The sequence below is a fragment of the Stegostoma tigrinum genome, chromosome 25 (assembly GCF_030684315.1).
Source record: "Stegostoma tigrinum isolate sSteTig4 chromosome 25, sSteTig4.hap1, whole genome shotgun sequence".
Taxonomy (NCBI): domain Eukaryota; kingdom Metazoa; phylum Chordata; class Chondrichthyes; order Orectolobiformes; family Stegostomatidae; genus Stegostoma; species Stegostoma tigrinum.
In genome coordinates, this window is record NC_081378.1 from 35,233,770 (window position 1) to 35,256,774 (window position 23,005).

General features: G+C 39.9%; 1 protein-coding gene across 6 annotated transcripts in view; it reads right to left on the reverse strand.

Annotated features, from left to right (window-relative positions):
• Positions 1-18,055: 18,055 nt before the first annotated feature.
• LOC125463301 (cAMP-dependent protein kinase type II-beta regulatory subunit) overlaps positions 18,056-23,005 on the reverse strand; it is a 99,318-nt gene continuing 94,368 nt past the window's right edge. For 5 of the 6 annotated variants that reach the window (XM_048554422.2, XM_048554421.2, XM_048554420.2 and 2 more), the window contains one exon: positions 18,057-19,652. In XM_048554422.2, coding sequence (XP_048410379.1) covers positions 19,519-19,652 — 134 coding nt within the window. In that variant the 3' untranslated portion in view covers positions 18,057-19,518. Of the gene's footprint in view, positions 19,653-23,005 lie in introns of all 6 variants that reach the window. The other variant, XM_048554423.2, reaches the window with a different exon arrangement.

Below are 23,005 nucleotides of genomic sequence, written 5' to 3' on the forward strand. Positions count from 1 at the left end.
AAGATGATCCATGGGACGATGGTCTTGTCGTGATGAATGGATCTGTACTCAATGGTTTTCAGAAGAATGGGACGGGGGGGGGGGAAATCTGACTGAAACGTACAGCATACGGGAGAGGCCTGGGTAGATTGAAGGTGGAGAAGATGTTTCCACTTGTGGGAGAAACTAGGACTTAAGGGCACAGCCTCAGAATGAAGAGATGTCTCTTTAGAACTGAGATGAGGAGGAATTTCATCAGCCAAGGGGTGATTCCGTGGAACTCATTGCCACAGAGAGGTATGGAAGCCAAGGCATTGAATGGTTGAGCAGATCCGATGGGCCAAGTTGCCCAATTTTGTTCATCTCCTTTATGATGTCTACCGTTCATCATCATGCCTTTACAGAGAGATTAACGCTGGAAAAGGGTAGAGGACTTTATTTCCCTTTTCAACTCCGTTTTGAGTTAGCATCCTTCCTCTCGTCCTAACCTTTGGATGTATGCATTGCACTTAACAGTCTTTGCACATAAATTATTCAGTTAGCAAAACAAAAATGATTTGCTTGTGGTCATCAATAAATTTTAAAAGTCACGGTTGATTTTGTTGAGGGTAATAAAAGAAATGTTCAGTTCTGTGTAACAGCACTTTTGGATATACAAGACACACGTAAAAGGGCTAGGTAATGGCCACGTCCAACGAGACAAAATGCAACCACTACCAGACCCCCAACCCTTGACATTCAGTGGCATGATGGCTAATTAATGTTCACGGCATCGCCTTGAGCTGAAAATTAAACAGATAATAACACCATGTGATTAATAAACAGGTCAGTGGCTATGTACTTTATGGTAAGTAATTCATGACCTGACTTCATAATAGAACATAGAACAATACAGCGCAGAACAGGCCCTTCAGCCCTCGATGTTGTGCCGATCTGTGAACTAATCTAAGCCCATCCCCCTACACTATCCCATCATCATCCATATGCTTATCCAAGGACTGTTTAAATGCCCCTAATGTGGCTGAGTTGACTACATTGGCAGGCAGGGCATTCCACACGCTTACCACTCTCTGAGTAAAGAACCTGTCTCTGACATCTGTCTTAAATCCATCACCCCTCAATTTGTAGCTATGCCCCCTCGTGCAAGCCGACAACATCATCCTAGGAAAAAGACTCTCACTGTCCACCCGATCTAATCTTTCTCTGATCATCTTGTAATGTCTGTCTATCACTTGCATGGAGAGGTATGTGATGGATTAGTTGTCCTGTACACGACAGAATGTGGCAGCAATAAACCCAAGAATTCAACACCATCCAGGACAAAGCAATTTGCTTGACTGACACTGAGTTAAACATTCAGTCTCTCCCATTGGTGCACAGTGCCAATGTTGTTATATCATCCATTGTCACCATTACCGTGATTAGTTTTCAATTTCATAACTGTTAAATCTTCCATCAGCTGCCATGGAGCTTTCACCTGGGCATATGGATTTTACTAGTTCAGTGACATTACCAGTATGCTAGTATCTCGCATTAGATATTCAGATACACTAGCAGTACATCAAGCCCTGTATCCATTTCTTCTAGGGTTGTTTTCTTCATTTCATTTGGATGAAGCTCTTTTCCATTGTACTTTGGCATTGAAAATTGCTTATTTGTGTACTGTTTCAGAAAGAAACAGAATATTTAATTGAGAAAGGAAAGGGGAAGAAGGAGGTAAAGATAAAATACACCAAAAATGTAACCAGGTGAGTTTTTTCAAAAACATGTTTTTGCAAGGTATGATGAAGTGGATTTGGGATTTTGCAGGGATTGAAGGATTGCCCACTGGTGGCAGAACAGGAAAGTTGCAGATCAAACAGATAGCCAGCACTGGAACAGCATAACTATTTCAATCAAACTATTCAGATGTGAAATACCAGCAAGACAGGGAGGACTTGAATCTGGGCCTGTAGGCCCAAAGGTACGGACACACTGTGCTGCAAGACCCTTAAATCTTTTGTAACGTTTCTGCTTCATTTTGAACCAAGGATGTTTTGTGTATCAGGTAAATATTTAACAACTACGTTACTGAAAGACAGCACATCAGAAGAACACATACTCAGACAAGATCATGGAAAGTTATTGGGCAAACTGTAGAAGGGTCTGAAGACTATGACTTAGGAATTCATACTGTTGGAGATTTGAGGCCTCAGGAACTCGGTGAAAGTAGGGTTAATGGGTATTCATAATCTAATACTCAATGCTGTTGGGACACAGAATCTGATTAGTTTGACTCTGCAAAGGATGGAAAGAATTTTCCTTTTGAGTTTCAGCAGTGAAGTTACTTAAGAAGAGAGACAAATTACCAAAAGTGAACCAGACATGAAGGGTGACCTAGCTATAGTAGATAACTTGAGCATTTTGTTTTTTTTATTTAATTAGTGTGGATGTCACTGTCATGGTCAAAATTTATTGCTAAATTTTAACTGCTCTTCAGTAGGCAAGGATAAGTTGCCTTCTTGGATGATTGGCTTGCTTGGCGATTTCAAACTGCATTTATGTGTCATGCATTGCTATGACCCTGGGGTTACATGAAGGTCAGATCAGTGCCCTCAAGGACATTAGTGTATTACATGAGTGTTTATTAACAATCCAGTAGTTTTCATGGATATGATTAATGACATAAGTGTTTTTATTCTAGATTTATTTAAATTTCCATTTTATGTGGGTAAATTTGAACTCTGATATTTGGATTATTGGGTTTGGCCTCTACACTAATAATCCTGTAGTGTAAGTGGGCTGGGGGGGGGGGGGGGGCGGTGATGACCTAATGGTATTATTGCTGGACTATTAATACAGAGACCCAGATAACATTCTGGGGACCCAGGTTCAAATCTCACCTTCGTAGATAGTGGAATTTAAATATCTGGAACTAAGAATTTAATAGTTTGTTGATTATCAGAAAAACCCATCTGGTTCACTAATGCCCTGCAAAGAAGGAAACTGTCATCCCTACCTGGGGATGTTTTCATACCTACCTGGTCTGGCCTTCATGTGACTCCAGACATTCAGCAATGTGATTGGCTCTTAACTGCCCTCAGGGCAATTAGGGATGGGCAATAAAGCCGGCGTACCCTCATCCTGTGAATGAATAAAGGGGAAAAAGCACTATGCTATCCTGGGCCTCCTCCAGTGTCACAATGATGACACCTGTAAACTGGAGGAGCAACACCTCATATTCCCCCTCAGGAGCCGACAGCTGATGGCCAAAACATGATTTCACCAGTTTTAAAATGTCCCCACCCCCAGCTTCATCCCATGTCCAAGCCTGCCTCTTTGATATGACACAACCTGTCCATCTTCTCTACTTCCTATCCGTCCCTCCCACCTCACTGACCAATCACCACCACTCCCTGACCGCACTCACCTATCACCATCCCACCTATCTTCCCCAGATCCATCCCTCCTCTCTTTATTTTTAAACTCCCCTACCCGTCCCATTTCTGAAGGGTCCTGACCCAAAAAGTAAACATCCCTGCTCCTCTAATGCTACCTGACCTGCTGTGCGTGTTATCTCTGACTCTAGCATCTGCCGTTTTTGCTACCTCTCACTATGCCAACATATTCTGGATAATGAAACAAATCTCAAAATCATGTCAATGTTGAAAGAAATTAAAAATGATTTACTTTTGTTGATGTGATGCAGGAAACATTGAAATAACAAGCATAGTGTGGATTAATGGTGCATTGAGGGAGTTAGCTTACATTCGGTTTCATCAGCATTCAGATGAAATCTTTTAGTAGATAACATTTCCAATGGATAGCATATCCTTGCAACCTGGTACATATGTATGTTTTAGGAAACTGAACTACATCCTTGTGAAGACCTGGTCAGTCTCATTATCAGTTCTGATATGTTCTTAATATAGGATAGTGTGGCCAGTGTGTTAGGGCAGACTGTGTTCTCTTGGTATTGGCTTTCTAGAAGACGTCTGCCAATGAAGTTGTTGGGAATCTCTTGTTAGCAAAGACCTTAAATAGGTGCTCTTCTTCATTGTTCTGGCATGTTGCATTGAATTGTGGCCCATTTGAATAGTGTCCTAACACTTTTCCTTTGTAGATTTTGGGGTGATTGCTGTGGAAATTAAGGATTTGGTCATTGTGGGTTGCCTTCATATATTTCTATGGTATGGAATTTCCTGTTGGTCATTCGTTCTACCCTGATGTCTAGAAATGGAAGTTATCTTCCTCTTCTCTAGTGAATTTGATCACGGTGAAAACGTTGTTGATGAGTTTGTGTGTTTCTTCTAACTTGGTGTGTTTAATGATGACAAATGTGTCATCCCCATATTGGAGTCACAATTTTGACTGTTTGAGGGGGAAGGTAGTGCATTCCAGCCTTTGCGTGACTGCATCTGCACTAAGTCCTGGGAATAGGTGACCCCATAAGTGTGCCATTGGTTTGTTTGTATATTTGGCCATTACTTATTTGTGATCTTCTGGATTGCTACATTTCATACCATAGGAATTTCATGGGCTATCCTTTACATTTCTTGATATCTGATCACTACCACCTTCCATTCTTAATCCACAGGTCTGTTAAGAGATCTCTGCTTTCTCAACACAATCCTATTTTTCATTTAGTAGCAATCTAGAACTCTCACCTTCAACATCTGTTTGAACTAGATTACTTTATTAAATCCTGGAATGGTTTGATCAGAGAAGGCTGAATGAACACTTCCTTTCAATTATCTAAATTCCCCAAAGAAATTTTCAGATAGATAAGTATCTGTCCATGGTGCAAATTGGATTGAGTCATAGGCTTTGTTCAGTCAGTTTGGGTCACTATAGATGAAAAAAAACATTGCTGGAACTTTTCCAGTAACTGCTGTTTCCTTGACTTCACTTGGCTACCAAATCATTTCCAAAGAGAAAACTAACCTCGTCAAGGTAAACCATGGACAACCACTACAGTTATCGCTTCGGATATCCCGTGCCAATCAAGGTGCACCAAAATATCCCCACTAATATTAATTAAAACTCTGCCATTCAAGTGACTCTAATCGGAACACCAGACATTTCATCAACAAGATCTGGTGATTTCTAAGAAATGGCAGTAGGTTTGCTTGCCTCATTTAGGAAATAAAGAATGGCTTTTCCTTTTGAATCCTCTACCACTCTCAGGTAGTTTGTTTAAAATACTTTCTTGACATCAACAGCAAAATGCTTAATTTTCCATCAAGTGTTGAACATTGATACGATACTTGTGAGTGAGGAGGGAGAGGCCTATTAACATGACTTATCACTCGTTAATATCCTCCTTATTTTTTAATCATGCTTCATTATTGAGCAGTTTCCCAGTCAACCACACATTGGATAGAAGCTAGACTCAGAGTTCCTGACATGAAAGTCAGACCAGTAACCTGACATCTCCAGTTTGCTGATTCCTGTTACATTGTTGACACTGAAATAACTGCACAGAGGCCGGTATCCCATCACCAAGTCACCTGTATTGTTGGCTTGCTCGCCGAGCTGGTTGTTTATTGTACAGACATTTTGTCACCATGCTCAGTAACATCATCAGTGTGGCCTCCAATGAATTGGTATTTATATGACACTTCCGGTCTGTTAAGTTGGATTGTTTCATTTCCGGTTCTGTTCTGCATGTGTTTGTATAGGGGGTCTAATTCCACATGTTCATCGATTGCAGTTCGGTTTGAAAACTGGGCCTCTAGGAATTCCCATGCGTGATTGTTGTTGGCTTCAGCTAGGATGGTCACGTTCTCCCAATTAAATTGATGGCCTTCATTGACCAAGTGCACTGAGATCAAGGAAAGTTTCTCATATCATTTTGCTGCCTGCTGGTGCTTGTGTATCCTGATGGCTAGTTTACTTCTGGTCTGACCCATGTAATGTTTGCTGCAGTCATTGCAAGGTATTTTGTAAATTACGTTGGACCTGCATGTCATGCGTATGGGGTCTTTAGTCATTGTGAGTGTTTGTTGCAGTGTCGCTGTTGGTTTGTGTGCTACCATGATTCCCAGTGGCCATATGAGTCTCATCAGTTCTGATATGTTCTTAATAAAGGGTAGTGCGGCCAGTGTATTGGGGAGTACAGTTTCCTCTTGCCATTAGCTATCTAATAGGCAACTGCAGATGAAGTTGTTAGGATACCTGTTGTTAGCAAAGACCTTGTATAGGTGCTGTTCCTCTTTCTTGTGTAGTTCGTGTGTGTTGCAATGAGTTGTGACCCATTTGAATAGTGTTCTAACACAGCTTTGTTTGTGGATGTTGGGGTGATTGCTGTGGAAATTGAGGATTTGGTCAGTGTGGATTGCCTTCGTACTGACTGTGGTTTGGAACTCCCTGTTGGTCATTCATTCTACCCTGATGACTAGAAATGGAAGTTGATTGTTGTCTTCCTCTTCTGTCGTGAATTTGATCCCGGTGAAAACTTTGTTGCTTCTAACTTGGTGTGTTTAATGATGACACGTGTCATCCCCATATCAGATCGACAATTTTGACTGTTTGAGGGGGAGGGTAGTACATTCTAGTCTTGGCATGACTGCATCTGCAATAAGTCCTGAGATGGGTGACCCCATTGATTTGTTTGTAGATTTGGCAGTTGAAGATGAAGAGTGTGGTAAGGCATAAGTCCTGTAGTCTGTGCTGATAGAGATGTTTGGATTCAGCATTCCTGCTGTATCTTGTATTGTGGCAAGTGTTTCTTTGGCTAGTGGTATGTCAATGGAGGTGAATAGTGCTCTGATGTCGAAGGATACTATAATCTCATCATCGTTTATTTTCATGCGCTTGAGGTTGTTATGGAATTCCTGGGTTGAGTGAATGGAGTGGGGTGATCTGTTGACCAGTGTTTCAGTCTCTGTTGTAGGTCCTTGGCCAGTTTGTGTTTAGGTGTGCCTGGTAAGGAGACTGTAGGTCTGACGGAGATGTCTGGTTTGTGTACTTTGGGTAGTCTGTAGAAGTGGGGTTGTTTGAACCATCTGGTGTCATTTTCATGTAGTCTGCCTTGGTTATTTGTCCTGCATTTATTCGTCTCCTTCCATTTGGGTGATCCTATTTGCTAGCCGTGGTGTTGGGTCTATCTCCATCTGTTGGTAAGTCTGTATCTGCAAGCAGTGCCTGTGCTCTCTCAATGTAAGATATCAAGGTGTAGAGCTGGATGATCATAGGATGCTGCTTGGCCTGCTGTGTTCATCCAGCTCTACACCTTGTTATCTCAGATTCTCCAGCATCTCCAGTTCCTCCTATCTCTCTCAATGCAGTCTGGTTTGTTCATAGTGATGGTCATGGGCCCTTTGTCTGCTGGTAAAATTATGATGTTCCTGTCTTTCTTGTATCCTTTGAGTGCTTTTCTCTCTGATGTGTTGACGGTCCCATTCATTCCTCCCTTTCAGTATAGGGATTATAGTTTGTCTGATGATTTGATGTGTGTCATCCGTGAGTTTTATTACCTTTTTAGTGCAGTTCCAGAGCAGCCATGACATCTATTCTGTTTGCATCTCTGTGGTTAAATTTTAATGTCCGTATTAGGATAGCTTTCTCAGTTTCTTTAAGTGGTCTGTTGGATAGGTTTCTTATCCATGCGTCTGGTTTGTTGTTGTCATTGTCTTTGTGCTGAAGCAGTTTGGTCAGTTTCTCCTGTATTAGTGCACTTCTTTGTTCCAGTCCTATGTTGTTTGATGATGATTGCCTTCCAGGGTTGTAGTCCATTGCTGCTTGGTTTTGTTTTGGTATCATGATTTTTGGCATGAAATTTTTCACTCATACTTGTAGAGCCAGTTATGGACATCCTTGATCATTGCCCGTAGCATTCTCCGGCCATTTGTTCAGCTGTTTTGTATGCCTCTGGGTTGTTGAGTGGGGGTTTGTAATTAATGCTGCGGGGCAGTACCTGTTTCCTGAGGCTTTCGTGGAAAAAGTGAAATTGTCCACCAGTGGTGCTCAGTCGGTTGGTGAAGGTTTGTCATTGATGGGCCACTTTGAGCGTGTTCCACCTGTATCTGTTTAAGGTTCCTGCCAACAAGATTTGTAGCTCGGGTTGTTGATGAGATTGTTTGCTTGCTCGCCAAGCTGGCTGGTTATCGTACAGACGTTTCATCACCATGCTAGCTAACAACATCAGTGGGGTCTCCAATGAAGCAATGTTCTATTCTGCTTGGTGTTTATATAATCAGTCTGTTGTTGGGTTGTGTCATTTCCAGTTCCTGCACTGCATGGGTTTGTATATGGGCTGTAATTCCACATGTTTGATCATTGCATCACGAGTTGAAAACCAGGCCTCTAAAAATTCCTGTGTGTGTCTGTGGTCCTGATCCAACTAAAAATCATTATGCCAAAGCACTACCGACCAGCAATGGACTATAACCCTGGAGCAGGCTATCACTATTAAACAACACAGGACCAGAATAAAGAAGAAACACACTCTACAGGAGAAACTTACCAAACTGATCCACCACAAAGACAAAGATAACAACAAACCAGACTCATGGATAAGAAACCTATCCAGCAGACCACTAATAGAAACCAAGAAAACGGTCGTACCTCACAGACTAAATTGTACCTGCAGAGACACAAACACAACAGACTTCATAGCTGGTCTGGAAACTACACTGAAATGTAACGGACTCATGGACGAAACACACCAACAATCAGACAAACTGTATTCGCTGTAATGAACCAAAGGAATGAGTGGGACACCCTCAACACATCAGAGAGAAAAGCACTCAAAGGACTCATGAAAGACAGGATCATCATAATCCTACAAGCAGACAAAGGGGGCATGACCATCATTATGGACAAATCAGGCTACATTGAGAAAGCACAGGCGTTGCTTACAGACACTTACCAACAGGAGATAGACCCAACACCGTGACCAGCAAACAGGATCACCTAAACACTGAGGAGTTGAAAAATGCAGGATAAATAACCAAGACAGACTTTCTTAGTGCCCACTCAGTTCCTGCTTACTTCAGTGCTCACAGAATCATGCCTTGCCTTAACTTGCCATCCTTTGCTTTGCCTTTTTGCACTTTGCCCCTCAGCTGGAGCTAACAAGTTCACAGAACTTATATCTTGAATTGTATTTTAGCATGCACACAAAGTCAGACAACTTCTCATAGTAGTCAACAGTCACCAGTTAAAGGGTGGATATGTTGCTGTATGGTAACATGATCCATTAACTTCACACCGACAATATATGTTGGCAGCAAATGCACCAGACACACTGTATGCGCTTCAACGCAAAGTCTGAGGAGCGCAGACCTCAGTCAAGTTGAAAGAGACATCCTTCAGTCTTGAAGGTGGGTGTGGGATACGGAATCCAAGAACTTAACTTCATTATCAGTCACGGGGCAAGGCACAGTCAATCAGTCACTTGGGTACTCATGGTCAGGATAAGCTTGTGGTTGGTCGGGAAAAAGATAGCGGGCACCTCATCACCATTTGGCTCCTTCTGATCTATTTGGGGTCCTTTCCTCCTAGAATGAGGCAAAGGAAGGGACTGACTTAAATGAAAGTATTTGGCACAGTTGTTAGTGCTGCTGCAGTGTGGAGGCAAGGTAGTGAGGTTCTGAGTAAGTGAGTAGGCCATGTAACCATGCAGGCTTTGTAAGGTGGAGGATTCCATGGCTAAATGCAAGGGGAAGGATGTTGAATGCAGTAGGGAAAATGGTAGAGCATAAGCCTTGGTGGGAGGTGAGTGCAGCAGCAGAGACAGAGTGAATGTGAGGTGTAAGTAGAGAATATAGTGGGACTTAGCTTGCAGAGTGTATCAGGTCATTGTCCTTCTTACATAGAAATGTGAAAAAAAAACAGGAGCAGGAGTAGGCCATTCAGACCTTCTAGCCTGCTCCACTGTTTGATAAGATCATGACTTATCATTCAACTCAGTACCCTGCTCCTGCTTTCCCTACATCCTCTTTGATCCCTCTCCATCTTCTCTGATCTCTTCAGCCCTAAGAACTATTATTAAAACCTCCTTGAAAATATTCATTGTTTAGCATCAACCATTTACTTGTGACAGAGAATTCACAGGTTTACCACTCTTTGGGTGAAGAAATTTCCCCTCATCTCAGTCTCATAACTTATCCCTTACTCTTATACTGTGACCCCAGTTTTTGGCCTAACCAGTCATCAGGAACATCGTTGCTGCATTGACCCTCTCTTGTTCTGTCAAAATTTTATGAGTTTCAGGGAGATTCCTTTTATTGTTCTAAATTCTGATGAATATAGTACAAACTGATCCAGTCTCACTTCATACGTCAGCCCTGCCATCCCAGAAATCAGTTTAGTAAACCTTTGTTGTGCTTCCTCCAATAGCCAGAACATCCTTTCTCAAGATAAGTAAACACAGTACTCCATGTGTAGTCTCACCAAGACCTTGTGTAATTGCAGCAGGACACCCCTGCTTCTGTATTCAAATCCTCTGAATATGAAATGCAAAAATACCATTTGCCTTTTCCACTGTCTGCTGAACTGCCTGTTTACCTTGAGCAACAGGTGCACAAGGGTACCAAAGTGTCATTTGCACCTCTCCTTTTCTCAATATATTGCCATTCAGATAATAATCTACTTTCCTGTTTTTGCTATCAAAGTGGATAAGTTCACATTTTTCAAAATTATACTTCATTTGTCACGCATTTTCCCACTCACTCAACTTAGAATCACAGAATCCCTATAGCATGGAAGCAGATGAGTCAGCCCATTGAGTCCACACCAACCCTCTGAACAGCAACCCAGACAGACCCTGTAAGCCTGCAATTCCTGTGGCCAGTTCACATGACCTGCACTTCTTTAGACTGTGGGAGGAAACCAGAGCACCCTGTGGAAACCCACGTAGACACAGGGAGTGTGTGTGAGGGTGGAACTGAATCTGGGTCCCTGGTGCCATGAGGCAGCAGTGCTAACCACTGAGTCACCTCACAGTTCATCTTCATGACCAGCTTATGTGAGCTGCAAACCTGGAGATATTAGATTTAGTATCCTGATTGAGATAATATGTATTGAGTAGCTGGGGTCCAAGCACTGATCCCTGCAGTACTCCACTAGTAACTGACTGCCACTCAGAAAAAGACCTGTTTATTCCAACACTTTGTTTCCTGAAAACCGACCAGTACATTACTTCCAATCGCAAGTGGTTTAATTTTACACGTTAATCTCTTAATTGGAACTTGATTGGAAGCCTTCTTTAAATTCAAATAAACTACATCCATGTATCATGCTCCATGTATCAACTCTTATCAGTTAAATCCTGTAACAATTCCAGTAATTTGTTGAGCATGATTTCACAGACTGTTTGATCCTGTCACTATTTTCCAAGTGCTGTGCTTTTAAATTTTTTTCTATTGGACTCTAGTATTCTCCCTAGCAATGATGTCAGGATGACCAATGTATAATTTCCTGTTTTCTCTCTACCACCTTTCTGAAATACTCAGGTGACAGCAACTACCCTTTGATCCATAGAAAGTGTTTCAGAGTCCATAGAGCCTTGAAAGATGCACCCACTATTTCCAGAATGACTTCTAGGATAGATTATCTGACCCTGGGGATTTACAGTCCTTTAATGCCCCTCAGCTGGGATTAGCACATTGCTGGCTGGGCTGGCATTTATTACCCATCCCTAGCTGTCCTTGAGAAGATGACGGTAAGCTTCCTTCTTGAACTGAACAGATGTGTGCTGTAGGTAGACCCTCAATGCTGTCCGTGTGTGTGCCAGGACTTTGACTCAAGTGACAATGAAGGAATGATAATATATTTCCAAGTCAGATGGTGAGTGGTTTCTAGGGTGGAACGTGCAAGTGGTGGTTTTCCCATGTACCTGCTGCCATAGTACTTGAAGATGGAAATGGTAGTGGACATGGAAGATGTGTCAAGGAGACCTGGTGAATTTCTGCTATGTGACTTGTTGATGGTACATATTGTTGCTAATGAGCATTTGTGATGGAAGGACGGTATGTTTGTGGATGAAGTGTCAATCATGTGAGTTGCTTTGTCCTGGATGGTGTCAAGTTTCTGAGTGATGATGGAACTGTTGGAACTCATTCCAGGCAAATGGGAAGTATTCTATCATACTCCTGAATTATGCCTTGTAGATGATGGATAGGCTTTGGGTAGTTGAACAAACTAATTTACAAAATTTGCTTGGTAGAACCTATTTTACAGATTGGGGGAAGGCAGAGGACTCATGGCATGCTTCAGGAAACAAGTTACATATTTTAAAATAAATAATCTGCAATTAGGTAGCAACTTTATAATGAAATTAAACATGCACAGGAGACATGTGACATTACTGCATTCTGTTTCACTGTTCTTTTCTTCCCCTATAGTCAAGCTGGGTGTGGTTAAATCAACTCCTTCCATCAAGTTACACAAAATTTAACGGATGACAGGCCAAAACAACTGGCTGGAAGTACAACCTGCCAAAAAAAAGACATTTTTGAATGAAGTAAACATCATAAATCTAAATCTGATAAACCACTACTTCTCACTGCTCCATGTTTTAAAATACCTGCTGTTTCCTTTATATGTGATGCTTCCAATCATAACATTTCCAATAAAAATATCGTATATTATGTTGTTTAAAACATTTTCACACAAAGACTGTTTGTACTGTCCCACATTTCAAAAAAAATGAAAAACTGCCCTTTCCAAAATTTATTATATAGTATGTAGTGAAACTGAAAAAACAAACCTGTTTAATCAGACCTTTTACCAGCATCTTCAAATTTGAATAGTACTAACTGCTGAACTGTTTTCTTCTACTCTAGAGTTCTCTTTTAGAATAAAAGATTTTCAACTTTGTTAGTTGAAAACATCGCAAAATATATAAACAAGCAAACAGTGTCACTTCTCCCATTTACTAAGGGGTGCAAACTTTAGGGTGGAAGGCCAAACTGCAGGAAAACAAACTCTGGCCATCTGACTAATTTGGCAAAAGTTATCAGATGAATCACAAAGAGGACACATAATTTTCTACAGATGTGGAAATTTTTTTTTGGATTCTTTTGTATTATAAAATTTGTTAGGACTAGAACTGTTATTAGAGCAAAATACTGTAATCAATTTCATCTGTGACTTATTTTTATTGGTAAGCATTGGCTGACCAACATTTATAATCATAATAGGCAGCATTTGCTCTGTTTGTCACCCAAATGTGTTCTGGACAATTAAAGAATTATTTATAAAATTATTCTTAATCCAGTCATTCGTACATTTAGATCTTCCAGACTTTTGAGTTATTGGAATGTGCTACAAAGTCTTCTACAATACAAAAGCAAAGTACAGTGGATCCTGTGGACCTGAAATAAACACAATGCTGGAAAAATGCTCAGCAGTTCGGCAGCCACTGTGGAGGCATAAATAGAGTTAACATTTCAAATCACGATGACACTTCTTCGGAACTGAGGAGAGGTAGCAATGTGACTTTTTTTTAAATGAAAAAGTGAAGAGGAGCAAGTGGAAGAGAAGGTAAGGTAAGGGAAAGGTTAAGGTCTGAGGGAGATTCAAGGTTAATAGTGCCATAAAATAAAATGCAAACAGGTAATGGTTAGAGTTCCAAAGTAGATGTTCACAGGTGAACAAAAATCAACTCTGAAAATAAACAAAAATGTGAAAACAGGAGATAGATACATCATACATCATTTCCTACATCATAATCAATCTCCCAAGGTCATGCCCACACATTTAACCAATCTGTATCCCTCTGTAGACTCCTTGTATCACCCTCACTACTTTCTTTCCCACTGATTTTCCCTGGTGCACTCCAGTTACAGGTTGCCATCAGCGTTCCCCCTAATTAGATCTGAGGTGACTTCCAGAATCGATGGCAATGCTGCGAATGCCATCGGCACACCAATCACATGTACAGACCCTTGGACACACATCCACTCAGCTCAGAAGGAACATTGGTTGCCATCCTGCAAATGCTCCCTTTATTCCAACTCGCTGTCTTCTGTTAATTAGCTAAGCCTCTGTCCAGGCTCATACACTACTCCCAACATCAGGGGCTCTTATCTGACTGAGTAGCCTTACCTGTGGTACCTTATCGAATACCTTTTGGAAATCCAAAAGTACAATATTCATCAATTCTCCTTTAAGTGCCCTACTTGTTACCTTTATTAGGCACGAATTCCCCTTCATGAAGCCCTGTTGACTCTGCTTGATCATATTATACATTTCTAAATGCTCTGCTATTACATTTTCCCAATGATAGATGTTAAACTAACTGGCCTACGGTTGACTTTTTTTTTTGCCTTTTTTTTGAATAATGTACTACAGTGGCAGTTTTCTAATCCTCTGGGACTTTTCCTGAATCAGAAGATTCATGGAAGATTACTACCAATGCATCCACTGTCTCTGAAGCTATTTTCTTTGAAATCTTCATATGCAATCCCTCAGCGACAGAGGACTGAAGGTCTGTGACCAGTGGTATGCCGCCACTATCAGTGCTGGATCAGGCTGCTTTATGTCATTTATGTAAATGATTTGGACGTGAATATAGGCCGTGGTTAACAAGTTTGCAGAATGACACCAAAATTTGTGGTGTAATGGATTGTGAAGAAGGTTATCTCAGAGTACAACTTTGATCAGATGGGCCAAAGAGTGACTGATGAAGATTAATTTAAATTAAGTGTGAGGTGTTGGATTTTGGTCAGGCAAATCAGGGCAGGGCCCTGGGGTGTGCTGCTAAGCAAAGACAGCTTGGGGTGCAGGTTCATAGTTCCTTGAAAGTAGCGTTGCAAGTAGACGGGACAGTAAAGAATGCATTGAGTCTAAGCGTTGGGATGTCTTGTCGCAGTGGTGCAGGACTTTGGTGAGGCCGCTTTTCGAATACTGCATTCAATTCTGGTCTCCCTACCATAGGAAACATGTTGATAAACTTGAAAGGGTTTAAAAAAGATTTAAAAGGACATTGCTGTGGTTGGAGGAGTTGAGCTATGGGAAGAGGCTGAAGAAGCCAGGGCTATTTTCCCTGGAGCATCAAAGGCTGAAGAGATTTATAAAAGCATAAAGGGCATTGAAGGGTGAATAGCCAAGGCCTTTGTCCCATGGTATGAGAGTCCAAACCTAGAGGGCATAGGCTTAAGATGAGGGGGTAAGATTTAAAAGGAACCTCAGAAGCAACTTCTTCACGCAGAGGGTGGTGCATGAACGAAATGAGTGGCCAGACGAAGTGGCGGAGGCTGATACTATTACGTAATTTAAAAGGCATCTGAATGGACACATGAATAGGAAGGGTTGAAGAGGGAGTTTGGCCAAATGCTGGCAGTTGGGTGTAGATTAACTCAGGATATCTGGTCAGCATGGATACGTTGGACCAAAGGGTCTGTTGCTTTCTGGTGTGATCGTATGATGCATCAGCCTGTTGCCCCATTAGTTTCCTCAGTACTTTTCTCGAGTGCTTGTTATTTCGCTTTACTTACTTTTTATTCATTTATTCCAACACATTTGAATTAAGAGTTGTTGAATATAAAGTTTGAACAAATGAGAAGTATTACATACGAAAAACAAGTTGAGCAACAGGTTGCAATACAGACAGGTGACACCTATCAATAAACACTGAATTGATGAAACAGATGAGGATTTTTTTCTTCAGAAGAGACTTATGGGTATGAAGATCTTTACGAAGGGGATGTTTTCACTTCTACAAGAATTCAAAACTAGTAACCTCAAATACAATCTAGTCACACAAACAATAAATTAGTAATCGAAGGGAAATTTCATTTTACGGACTGCTTAGAACAAGTATATGAAAGAGACAGAATTAAAATGATAGTGAAAGGCTCAAATCAGATAGAAGGAATGAAAGGGGACTTGCTTGTTGTACATGTACTGGCACTGTCAGTTGGGCTGAATGGTCTTTTTCTGTGTATGTTCTATGGAATTGGATTGCCTGTGGCAATGGCCATTCATAGAATTTCATTCAATTTTTTACAAAAAAGTGCTGGATCATTTCATTGGCTTCTGGAAAAAGAAAAACAGACTTTTTAAAAAGAAAAGAAGCTAACGTACAAACTCCAACTTCAGGAATTAAAATGAAGCAAAGATGAACGATTAATGAAATTCCCAAAAAGACACAAACTTCATGATTATTTGGTATGATAGTGAACGATAGATTTTGTTTTTGAAGTCTTGATCAAAAATTTTCTGATTTTTCCTCTTTCAGTTTTTCTCATATTTACACAGGATAACAGTGCTGGTTGATCACATATCAAGTCTTTGTTGAATTTGGTAAGTGGCTTTACAGCTGGATACCCTTCCAAACGCTAAATCTTCATTTATCCGCACTCTGGACTCTCACTAATACATGTTTGTTTTGTGCACCAACAAGCTGCATCCTTTAGTGGGAGCAAGTTCTGGGAAAGGATTCAAACCTAATGCTTTCTGGTTCAGCGGCAGAAGAGCTATTTATCATTCTAGCTCCCAATAACATGGAAGCAAAATCATTGACTAATACTGAGTCAGTAATTTTTCAGGTTCAGTTCATTGGTAGGTTTTCAGCACAAGATATAGCTTCCATTACACCTGGTTTGTTATAATTATGAATTTTTCCACATATATAATTCAGTTGGTTTCCTTTTTGTATTTTGTCGAGAGTTCTAAATTTTGTTTTGACTCTCAGGAAATTTGAGCAGGTGAAGATACATGTTCATGCCACATTTATGCAATATTTCTATTGCATTCTTAACAGATATTCCATAGCACTGCACATTGTGAGACAGAGATTTCACACCAGTGTATGCCCTTAATGATAAATAATAGATATGTTTGGGGTAACACTTTATGATAAAATGTAAAGATTTGGTGGGAGGACAAAGAATAAATGGTTAACATTTCACATGTTAATTTAACTATGTTAGGAATTCTAGAGTTGAAATATTCCCGATTCTAGTTTGTAGCTAATGAGCACAAACATTCAAGATAGTTGGAACTTGAAATGCCTTCAGTAACGATTGACTGTGTTGTATACGCTGTCTCAAATGTCCAAGTAAGTACTTATTAACACTTACATTTATCACAAATTGCAAAGCCAAATAAATTATTTTGTTCACAACAGCGTTCCACAAATGCGAAGGTAGTGGCATAACCACTGGACTGATAATCTTGATGAAACTAAGCTAATGTTCTGAAATTTGAATTCAAGGAAAATCTGTAATGAGCAGCTGTCCCGAATGCTACCATGTAACCACTATTGATTATCTTAAATAAAAACACTATCTCGGTGACTAAGAAAATCTGCCATCCTTACCTGGTTTTACCTACACATAAATCCAGACCTATAGCAACATGGTTGGATTCTTGCCTAACCTCTAGGCAAGAGGGGAAATGAAATAAATGCTGGCCTCACCAACAATATCCACATTCACATGAACAAACTTAAAAAAAATTCTGGGTCCTGATTTTCTAACGGCCAGATAATGTTTCTGCAGCATGAATTGAAGTTGTGCAACATAGCAGCCTCTAAGCAAATGGTACAAAAAAAGTTGATTCCAAAAAATAATTCGCTTACACCTGGAACATTCCAAAAGTATCCATTTAAAGTCAGAATTCACAGGGTTCCACTGCTATTAATTAAAAGTCACTCAGGCCAGAAGTTAAACTGTTAAAAAAAACGCATTTAACTCATGAATAACTGTTCACTGATTCTTCCAAATTACTACACACAATCTCACCTACCCCCTCTCCCAAGACCCTGATGTCTCACTCCACCCTTTGGCCTGGCAGCACCTCAAGGGTCCAAAACTACTATCTCCTGCCAACAGATCTGACCGTCTCACCAAGCAAATTTTGGGTCTCAGTCCCTAAACAGGTGGCCAGTGAGATTAGAGAACTGCATCCTATATTAGAGAAGTTTATTCAAGCATAGTTTCTGCATCAATTGACATTCCTGAACTAAAACTACATATGAACACAACGGGATTCTATAGTTCTCGGAGATTCACTTCCTATGTAATGAGGAACTGTTTATTTTGGCAGCTACCCAATTATCTGAATTATGCATAAGACACTGTACGAACAATGAAATTACTGGAGACCAATTCAGAACTTAAAGAATCAAGAAGAGGGTTATAAACCTTTAAAATGTTAAATGCCTGCAACAGATGAACACTTTAATTTGATCCACTATGATACAATAAATTTTCAAGTGTTTAAGTCCATATTTTATTAGATGCATATCTTCTAAAAATGCCTAATCGTACTCAACATTGCTAGATTGCCAAATGGTTTTTAATAACCAGACTATAATCCAGCACAGTACAACAGTGTTACACGTAGCTTAATCAAATAACTAGCCCCAGTAAATAGTCTTTAGTAAATATCTTCATTTAAAATGTGCGATTTTGGTGATCAGTGCTAAATCCAACGAAACATTCTAGATATGTGGCAAGATTACAGTTAATTAATCCAATGATAAAAGGCAAAAGCCATGTAGATGTTCTTGTGACATCCACTTTAAAACATTACTTACATTGTGATGAGTTATATAAATGGACTAATTGTTTTCTATTTTGGATTAAAAAGAAAAAGGTGCAAAATATGATGGTGAAAGAAAATAAAGTCCTTTCCCTGTACTTTAGCAAATACTGGCATTTAGACTCAAAGCCACAGATCAAACAGTTTAACAGTTCTGAATCCAGTCATTGGGTCAACTATAATGGTAATTACTTGTATGTGTGACATCAGAAAGGAACTAATTATTGAATTATCCCCTCCCACCGGAATTCAACTTTAACACACAAGTCAGATTTAAATCACATCACATGGTTCTATTCAGCTACAGTGTCAACAAGTCCTGAATGTGAGATCTCACGAAGTAGGGAGAGAAAACAAATTAAGATTTTTCTTTAAAATTAATTTTCAAAATAAATATTTTTATAATTTTACCTTATCATACACACATTTCTTTGGTGAAATATGTTCCAATAGTTGCCATTTTTGAATTTTCATTCTATTATGATCCACGACAGAATTCAAACAAAAAAAATCTTGTTCACAATATAGTCAAATATTTTGGCATGGAAATTAAGCTTACGTGATGGAAAAAAAGTGCAGCATTCAGTTCCAAACAGTGAAATCCACTTAAATCTGCTATACATCTCGTGTATAATTAGTGGGACTTTTCAAAGTAACTAGGTTTCAAGTTGTCAAATAAAGTTTATTAAGTAACATATATTTAAGTTAAAACACACTATATGCAGGATCAACAAAGTCATATATTCCTATCCTTTCTTTGTCACTGCAGATCCTCTGTTGAGCAGTTTTATTTAACAATTTCAGATATCAACTCATTTAAAATTTTTAGTCAAATATTTATCTATTATTTAATAACCTGCATGTTTCAGAAAATTGTAACTAAAAGCTACATTATAGGCTATCACTATATTGCAGTGGTAATAATTCTGTTTTTGGTTAAAAAATAAGTAAACAGAATAGCTCCAAAAAATGCTTCCCTTCTATACAATTCAATGCACTTTTCAGTGGGAATCCACATTTTCCACAGTGATGCATCTTAATGGTGTCCTTCAATTTTCTTGTTCATACACCAGGATCAGTGAGATCCATATTCGTTCCAAAAAGTTCCACTAGTTGCTCCTCATAATTTGCAATATTTCTCTTCATAATATCCATACAAGGACCAAGCAGTCGCTCAAAAGCTTGCACATCCATAACTGTAGAAAAAAATAAATGGCCAGGCACAAGAAAAGAAAGTTATTCTAACTTTAAAAGGTTTAGTTACTGACATTTCACATCTTGTTTGTTGTCATAGGGCAAAGGTTCTCAAACTGGGGTCTGCAGAGCCCTGGCAGCCTTTCTGGGGTCCACGTTTCATGGTTAGCCCATAGTGGCCATCGCAGACAGCACAGGCAAGAGTAAGGAAGTGAGCTATAGCTTTAAAAAGACTGCAGTTGACCACTCCCTTAATGATTTCTCCATGTTCCGAGCTGTGCTGCTACCAAAAAGCGGACAGCAAAGATGCCTGCTACTGTAGGTAAATAATTGTTGTCTTCGCAATACTGTAATTAAATTAACTTGTTTGGACATATGGAACTTCAACACAGACTTTCTGACCCAAACCCAAGTACATTGCCACAGTGACATAAGAGCCCTCAGAAGCACTGTAATGAGCAAAATAAAAATATTTCATTGTTCATTCAATTGGGTTTTATACAATAGCCTGTAGACTAATTGTTCTTTTGAAAGAGTGACTAACAAAATGTCTCAATATCTATTTCCTGAGCATGCTCTATCTACAAGGTCTTAGAGACAATTATGTGTCACTAATTACAGAATAGCGGAGAGAAAGCCTCTAGAACATTCTACGCTTTATCTTTTTGCCCTCAAGGATAACTTATGGCCAAAGTATTTATTTTTCAGAAAGCCAATCTCTGCAGAGAAATTTGATTTGTCCCTCTTTTCCAAAAGAGAGCGAGTATGTTTTGGAGAGAGATAATAGGACTATTTAGAGAGATAAATATTTATACTTCTAAACTACCAGCTGGGTATGCTTACCAATTGTTATATTGTCATTTAATAAAACTTTATTTTGGTAATACATCAATAATTGTATTTATTAAGAAACCTGATTGATACATCTAGTTGTTTAAAACCTAATACAGATTAATTGTTCAAATGGTCATCTGGGTAACTGGAGCAATGATCCGAATTTATGTTGGGAACACCTAAACTAGTGGGATGAGAGAAACTGTGCACTCCTTCAGCCTCAGTCAGAACAGTGTTTATGGAAATGTGAGCAATGAAATTAATCACCAGCACAAACATCATAAATTACAAACTCCAAATGATTGCCAACCATGTCCAATAATTCAGTTTTTAGTGTTTGTTGCTTCAAACTACCTCTTCATACACCTTTTTACAAAAAAAATTATATCAATCACCAAAGTTCATTTTCAGAAGTCACATGTACCTATCATGTTATTCCAATCGCTTGGTTTGTCGCCAGCATTGCCTTATTTTTAATTTTTTGCAATTATTTCTCTGCCTCGTTTAATCAGATTATAGAACATCCCTTCGCTGGTTATTCAGCTGTTGGCACTTTACTCACTGTCCAATGCTCTTGGTCACCTGCAGAGGCTTATTATCTGACACTCCATTCACACCAGTTGTATGATTTTTTTGATGTCTCCGCCTATAAATTCTGTGCTGGTGTGCTCTTTCCTCTCACCGCATCTGAAGAAGCGACTGTGCTCTGAAAGCTTGTGATTTCAAATAAACCAGTTGGACTATAAGTGGGTGTCATGTGACTTCTGACTTTGTCCACCCCAGTCTAACATCGGCACCTCCACATCAAAGTTTATTTTGGCAAGGGCAAATGTTTTAGTGTATTGCATTTAATGATCGATTAATGTTTGAGTGTAACCCTAGTGTAAGATATTGGTTTTGTTGTATTGCCAATCTGTGTCACTTCTAAAACTAATTTATTGTAATTAAATCAGCATACATACAAATCTAGCCAATTTCACACTACTCTGTGCACTACAACTGAATTCAGTATGGGGAAAAGCTTAGTTGGTGAGTTAATATTAATTTGTTGAAGGTCAAATATACTTCCCGTGGTATAGTGTCATTGTACGTTGTAAATGATTTGGTTCTGAAATCAACAGGATGCATCTGGGATTCAATTCACAATGAAAGGTGCCAGGACCTGCAGATATTGCAGTTTTCATCACTACTTCCTTAAATATTTAAAATACATTTGACCCTGGCAGGATAAATAAATTTTGATTTAGGAGGGATTTTACAGTGCACCTTATTAGAACTGAAGTAGCTGGGCTCCTTAAAATGATAGAAACCCATGCTTAAAGACAGTTAAGTGGTTGGGTACAGAAGTCACTGTTGGGCAAAGATCTTGGAGGTCTGCACAAAAGGTTTAAAAAAAACCTAGCAGGAACACTGGCATGACTGTTCAAGGCTGCAGGAGGAACTGACAATGGGCAGGGGAGGATATAGTCACCATGGTGTATGCAGGTACCAATGACATTGGCAGGACAAGGACAGAGATTCTTCTTAGCCAGTAAGAGCTAAGCTTCAAATTAAGAACCAGGGACAGAGTTTTCCCACACCCTGAATAATGTGAGCAGTTAACTGCAAGATAAAAATGGCATGATCACAAACATTAGATTCCTGACACCAAAAAAAAGTCTAATTTTCTATTCAAGGTGGAATTGCAAGGGTAGAATCTAACTAATGAGGGGCAAGAGGCCTATTTGCATGCATTAACATCTTGTTATTACACGATGGCACAATGGTTAGCACTGCTGCCTCACAGCACCAGGGGTCTGGGTTCAATTCCAGCCTGGGGCAATTGTCTGTGTGGGATTTGCACATTCTCCCAGTGTCTGCGTGGGTTTCCTCCAGGTGCTCCGGTTTCCTCCCACACTCCAAAGCTATGCAAGCTAGGTGGATTGACTATACTAAATTGCCCAGCATCTAGGGTGGGATGATGACAACGACCACCTAATCTTGCTTCATTTATATGTACTTTGCTCTTCTCCCATGCAGCAGAGTGAAACAAGGTGACAATTCCCAGCATGAAAGTCAGAGTAGGTATTTAGCAGCCCCAGATTGCTGCTTGATCCTCTGGTCTTTCGCCTTGGCCAGCATCTCAGGGAATTCTCCATGGGCAGTGACTGCCTGCATCCTGCTGCGACAGTGGCTGGCATCAGACATGCATCATCATGACACATCTCCAACTCACCAAGTACAGTTCTCCACGTCAATACTTTGGAATATAAATACACCTTTCTTAGCAATGATAACGCCAGACCACTTTGTGTGCACAGTATACAGCCGGGTCCATCTCTGGCCTTTTCATTTGCTGGCTTAGTGCTCTCTTGAATATTCATGGCATCTGTGTCTTGCCTTGAACATTATATGCTTTACTGCCTCATTCAGACCTTAAAGCCTCACAGTAATTCTGTTGAGCCTTGCCTTATAGCAGTTAGCAACTGTGATGCCTATCAGCAGTGTTCACTCAAAGGATTGGACATGATATGTTGTACAC